Below are 6986 nucleotides of genomic sequence, written 5' to 3' on the forward strand. Positions count from 1 at the left end.
GCTAACATCCTCTTAATATTAATATGTGGCTCGTTTTTGGTCTATTGGGCGGCCACCATAAAAAATTATGGGCCGGTAGAAAGATATTTTTCGAAGAGCGGAGACTACCCAATCCTCCCCTGTACATTCCTATACGACTATTTGCTATACCTATACCGCACTCACATACACACATATTATATAAAAATATATTCTATACATTTCATTCAAATTTCCTACTTGGAATTTTCATTTTATTTTATTTTTATACGCAGATAGTTTGTTAAATTTGTATTAGTTATAATATTTAAAATAGATGCATAATTGCTTATAAGAAAGTTACAGCTTCGGCCCTACAAGCTCATCTGGTAGTAGACAATTATTTCAATATTGTAAATTTATGACCAAATGATCATAATGCAATTATATTTTCTAAAATAACATGTCTTGTAGGACTTCATTCAATAGCACAGGCGCTGCACCCTGCACACGTTGGACCGTCTATGTTTGTAATAAACTGGAATATGGTATATTTAATAAAAACCATAAGATATTTCTACATTAAAAAAGTGTAAAATTCGATTTATTTACAAAATATTCTGTAGATTACATAAATGTGGGGTACAAAAATTTGAGAATTTAATGGAAGGATTCTAATATATTGTTTCAAAGAAATATGAAAAATATTAAAAATCTAGAGCCACAATTTTTTTTATAAGCATTTAAAGATAAAATATTGACAAAATACGTAAAAATGACGAAAATTTCCAAATTATTTTGAGTTAGAAATTCATAAAAAATTTTCTTTTTAAATCTAAGATTTTAAAATGTAATTCTAGTTTCCTCATAAATTTGTCTACGTTTATCGAAAAAAAAATGTCTACAAAAAAGTCAAATTAAATATTTGAGCATTTGAAATTTATATTCTTACAACATTTCAGACCTATTCACTCGATTTCTCATGTAGCGATTTTCTTATAATTAAAAAACGAATGAATGTAGATATAATATAATTTAACATATAATTTTGAAAATAATTTGATTCTTTTTAATCTGTTTAAGGACATTAGTTTTCAATTTTTTTTTACTTTTTTTTTTTTCTATAAATATCAATAAAATTTTAATGATGGGTAAAAAAGTGTGAAAATTAATACATAAAAACGTTTTTCAACAAACCCTCTGTTTTCCCTGAGTTCGTCCCCCCTAAAAACAAAAAAAAAGTAGGTAATTGGATGTCGCTCTGCTGTACATTAGGTTACAAGTGGGTTACTGTATAATGGATAGTAATACATTTTAATTCAATGATATAATATCACTGTATAAAAAAACAATTCTGAGCGGAGACGGTATGTCAGTCTAGGTATAAGACATATAATATACTTATCTATGGTATTAAAAAAATAATTGACCTATAATAGGCACCTATACTAAATTCCAAATTAATCATATCACAATATCCATTAGGTACTTATAACGCATTTTACATCAACAGCAAACCATGGTACTATCATAGATATAATAATAGTATACTTTAGAAGTTTCAGTTACCTACGAATATTATTATACGAGTTCAATCACAACAAAATAAATAAAATAGTTATTCTAGGTTTTTAATATGTAATTTCGTACAAATTTGAACTTAAAATGACTATAAAAATAAACGGTGCTTATGTATTTTTTAGATTTTTTGATCACAAAATTAAATACTTACGTGGAATCTTTCAATCCTTAGATATAAAAGTTGAACATTTTATAAATTTTTAACCACAAAATAATTATTAAATTTTAAATTTTATAAATATTGGTGAAATTTGAACTTTAAATGCTTATAAATAAAAATTGTGCCTATGTATTTTTAATATTTTTCAACTCCTGTTGTAACAATATATCAGGAGCCTTGCATTAAATTTTCACATTTTTTTACCTATCAAATAAAATTTTATTGATTTTTATAGAAAAATACAGTAAAAAAATTAAAACTCACAATGTCCATAAATAGATTAAAAAAGAGTCAAATTATTTTCAAAATTATATGGTGTATAAAAAATGAAAATATAAACATTCAGTGAAATTTTCAATTATCTACATTCATTCGTTTTTTAATTATAAGAAAATAAGAAAATCGCTACATGAGAAATCGAGTGAATATTCATATTAAATGTTGTATAAATATGAATTTCAAACGTTCATAAAAATTTAATTTGAGTTTCTTATATACATTTTTTTTTTTGATAAAGGTAGATTATCCTATAAGGAATCTTGTATTAAATTTTAAAATCTTAGTTCTAAAAAGAAAAATTTTTACGAATTACAAACAATTTTCGTGATTTTTCCATATTTTGTAAATTTTTGAACTTTAAATGCTAATAAAAAAAAACGGTGAATAAGGATTTTTAATATTTTTCAAATGTCATTGTAACAATATAGTAGGAGCCTTGTATTAAATTTTCAAGTATTTTTACTCAACAAATAAAGTTTTATTGACATTCATAGAAAAAAAAACTAATTAAATTGGAAACTGAAATTGTCCGTAAACAACTCATAACAAATCAAAATATTTATTTTAATATTAACAAAAATGTTTTAATTATGATGTCGATTTACAGAATCAAAAAGATGATTTTCTTTCTGGAAATTAAAAAACAAAATTTAACGTAAAGACTAAAGGCACATTAATTTGTTATGAATGTTTGAGGTTTATTTTTTTATATTTATTTTTTTGTGTCTGTCATTACCTTTTAGGACAGTAAAGCGCTTAGATTTTCTTCAACAGTATATTTTCTGAAAGGAAAGTGAATCTACTTTGTACCATATTAGTTTCCAAAAGCGCCGTGAAACACAAAAGGAAATCAAGGAATAACAGGAATAATTGGTTTTTGACAAATTTTGGTTATTGGTGTAACTATAAAACAACTGAAATTCTGATTGAATGTTTATATTAGCATTATATATACACCATAACATTATCAAAATATATGAAATGTTTACGAACATTTTCCGTTTCCAATTTAACCTAGATTAACCCAATAGACTTATAAAATGATTTTGAGAATAATTGGACATACGACTTTTAGCCTCTTAGCCATCGAATTAATTAACATTTGAAAACATAATTTTGATTTAGTATACCTACATCTGTAAACCATCATAATGTATGACCTCCAGTCGACGGGTTTATTTGCATTTAAACAAGTTGGTCTTTGCAAAATAGACTACAGTACATTCCGCTAGCGAATCATCTTAAAATCTTTGTGAAAATTGTATTTATACGATAAGTGTATATATTATGAATATTTATTAGCCATTATATTATATACATGTATACCATTAAATACTGTTGACTTTTGAGGAAGAATTTGGACTGTTGCCCAGAACAAGATCACATGTATATAACATAAATTTAAAAAAAATATGACTTGTAATAATGTGTTTTAAGAATTTATTTAAGAAACGAGTTTTCAGTTTAAATAATACACCGATTATATGTCATTATACTGCATATATATTATTCCAATTAAAATGCTTAGAAATATTCTAGTGAACAAAAATTATCATTTTGAAAATTTTGCAACTATTGTTCTATGAATAAGTACCTATTGTTTATATGCATCTTATATGCACGCAGTGACAAACATTTGAATGCCACTATTCAAGTATTTTTAAGTATTCTCAGAATTGAATCAAATTTTTAAAAATAAAATGCTCTATTAAATTATTTTGCATCCATACTTTAAGCAAATTTTCTATTTCTGTAAACAATTCTAAATACTACACCACTGCACGGCAATTCAATGAGATGTAAGACTGCAGTTACTTAAGTTTTAAACTCAAAATAAAAATAAAAGTTTTTATTGATTTTCAATATTAAACTGGGTACTATCCCTTAAAAAATGCATTTTATAGTAATTTTGTTCAAACAAACCTCAGTTACATTAATAACTCGGTTCGTTCTTTTCAGTGGAGCCGAACCCTAGCTACAGACCCAACATTTATGTAATCTACAGAATATTTTGTAAATAAATCGAATTTAATACTTTTTTAAGGTAGAAATATCTTATGGTTTTTATTAAATATACCATATTCAAGTTTATTACAAACATAGACGGTCCAACGTGTGCAGGGTGAAGAGCCTGTGCTATTGAATGAAGTCCTACAAGACATGCTATTTTAGAAAATATAATTGCATCATAATCATTTGGTCATAAATTTACAACATTGAAATCATTATCTACTACTAGATGACCTTGTAGGGCCGAAGCTGTAACTTTTTTATAAGCAATTATGCATCTATTTTAAATATTATAACTAATAAAAATTTAATAAGCTATCTGCATATAAAAATAAAATAAAATGAAAATTCCAAATAGGAAAATTGAATGAAATGTATAGAACATATTATTATATTATATGTGTGTATGTGAGTGCGGTATAGGTATAGTGGATAGCCGTATAGGAATGTACAGGGGAGGATTGGGTAGTCTCCGCTCTTCGAAAAATATTTTTCTACCACCCCAAAATTTTTTATGGTATACAAAGTCAAATAATAATAAAATATAAAATCGATATATCATTCCCTCAAAAATATTATTCACTATCTTTTTTGTGATAGGAGACTTTACTCTAAGATTACTAAAAGGCATAGAAAAAATGATTTTGCGTAAACGCGTTTTGTCTATGTTGCGCGTGGGCCAGAGAGAGCAAAACGAATAGTGCGCTGACATCCTCTTAATAAATAATAATGACTTTATGGCATTTGTCGACAGTATTCTATTATATAGCTGTCATAAAAAATGTAATACGATATTGCGGCCATTTTATCCTATATTTTATCGACTTCCCTATCCGACTTTAGGAATGTATGAGTATTTTGTATTAAATGTGTAATTAAATGTTCTGCACCAGAAATAAAATCATGGAAACGCCTATGATTACATAATATTGTGGTCTTAAAATATTAACATGTACACCGATCTAAAATTATCCGTCGAAATTAATTAATTTAAAAAAAATTGTGTGAACTTACTGTAGTAAAAGCAACCATACGCATCAAAATTGGGTGCAAAACTCCGTAGCGATTCATCTTGTGAATATTCCAAAAAAAAACCAGTACATACGAAAATACTTGGAATTCCACAACAGTAAAAATAGTACATAATGGTACGTACTGATGTTGATGTATTTCTGTTTGTTGACATGTTGTACCTAAATTAAAAATGTGTTGAAAATGATATATGAAGTTATATGAACAGTTATAATTTGTACTTTAAGATTATAGAATCACTACCTCATATTATAATATGGTATACAAGACACTGGTATAATACATTAGGTAATAGGTACAATATTATATAAGCCAGATTAAGAATTTAAAATAAAATATTTTGATTTTTATTTCAATTTTGCTTATTGCTACCTATTATTTTCTCTGATTGCAATTAAAAATAATATATTACATATTTTATAATTTGATGAATTTTATTATTTTTATTTATTTTTGTTTTGTTGCACAGTATTAATTAAATCTTTTCTGTTCTTTATTTAGATAAAATCTAACAATAAAATATAAAAACATACATTTTTATTTCGATAAAAAATTTAACTTTTTAATTTTTACGATTTTAATTTTGATTTTTACCTACGAGCCGTATGCGCGTTTCATATATTATGCTTGGATTTTAAACGGTCCTAAGAAAACAAATTTTCCTATTGATGAAAAATTATTATTACCGATTGTTTGGCTATTGTTTGGCTATTGTTGAATTTTAATTTTGAATTAAATTTATTTTTACAATTTTATTCGATTTTTTTATACAATTTATGAAACGATTATTATTTTGATTTTACTTATTGATTTATAAGTTTCAATTTTGATATTTTTAGTATTGATTTCGTAGAGGAATTTAATCGGTATCTATAATCGAATAATAAACTACCTAGTTATATAGCAATTGGTAATTTAATAAATATTCTATACGCATTATATTATCTAAATATTTAATAACATAAATAAATATACTCCCTACTAGATTGGTACTATGTACCAATCCGATTATAATTTGGTACATTACTGATGAATATAGGAATTTAACAAACAACTTTATATTGCGATTTATATACTTTTCTCTGATTATTATTTTTTTCCAAACGATATATACTTATAAGAAATATACGACCATGAGATGTTCTTGACAAGTCCAGGGGGGGGGGGAGTGAAAATATTTTCCATATATTTATAATATACCTATATCTTATTTTTTTTACTGTTTATAAGACCATGATCAGTTATTATATAATATAAACTGTAATTTACTTGTATTATATATTTCATATAATTATCTGCCTACTAATTACTTATCTGTAGCTTAGAAGTTTGTGACACCACATAAAAATACACGTTATTGTTTTACAATTTTTTTAATTTATTGTGTAAGAATATAATTTACATACCTTATCATCCAGTAAATATCGAAGCATATTACGTTTAACCAGCATAATGTTGACAGAAATACAAATAAAGTAATATAACCTAAAATTACACTTTAAATTAATCCAAAATGTATAAGCAAATAAAAAAAAAAATTAATAGTATATAGTATAATGTGGAAGCTAAAACATGTATATCGACAAGAAAATAATAACGGCAATATTTATATTTATTGTTATTTAGTTTTTAGATGCATGGACAATTAGTTGCGTGAAGTTGCCTCCTCCCCACATTGCTATTTTCACTTCAAACCTTCATCAATATTTTATTTGGATCTAATAGGAACTTATTTTTCCGAATTTGGAACTTCATACTTTTCCCAGTAAAATGTTAGGTTGGTTTGTACATTTTGATGATGATTTATTATGTACCGACTCTGCTTATAGAACGAAATGAGATTGGTCGGTAATAGGAGATATTATAGACAGGTCAGGCATGATGTTTCTAGTACACGGCGGATAACACGAATTTTCCATTCATCAAAAAAAGCACCAGTAGATAGCGAAATGTTAAATATATATAA

General features: G+C 25.6%; 3 protein-coding genes across 3 annotated transcripts in view; 1 reads left to right on the plus strand and 2 right to left on the minus strand.

Annotated features, from left to right (window-relative positions):
- LOC100574667 overlaps positions 1-6986 on the minus strand; it is a 102837-nt gene that overhangs the window by 60553 nt on the left and 35298 nt on the right. The window lies entirely within an intron of this gene.
- The window catches only part of LOC115034408 (G-protein coupled receptor Mth2-like), a 161282-nt gene that overhangs the window by 3404 nt on the left and 150892 nt on the right, over positions 1-6986 (plus strand). The gene's annotated exons all lie outside the window — the stretch shown is intronic.
- Positions 4713-6986, minus strand: part of LOC100568757 — a 14436-nt gene continuing 12162 nt past the window's right edge. The window contains exons 4-5 of the mRNA XM_029491277.1: positions 6427-6505; positions 4713-5181 (exon numbers count right to left, since the gene is read on the minus strand). Coding sequence (XP_029347137.1) covers positions 4974-5181; positions 6427-6505 — 287 coding nt within the window. The 3' untranslated portion in view covers positions 4713-4973. The remainder of the gene's footprint in view (positions 5182-6426; positions 6506-6986) is intronic.

This window comes from Acyrthosiphon pisum, chromosome X, assembly GCF_005508785.2.
Source record: "Acyrthosiphon pisum isolate AL4f chromosome X, pea_aphid_22Mar2018_4r6ur, whole genome shotgun sequence".
NCBI lineage: Eukaryota > Metazoa > Arthropoda > Insecta > Hemiptera > Aphididae > Acyrthosiphon > Acyrthosiphon pisum.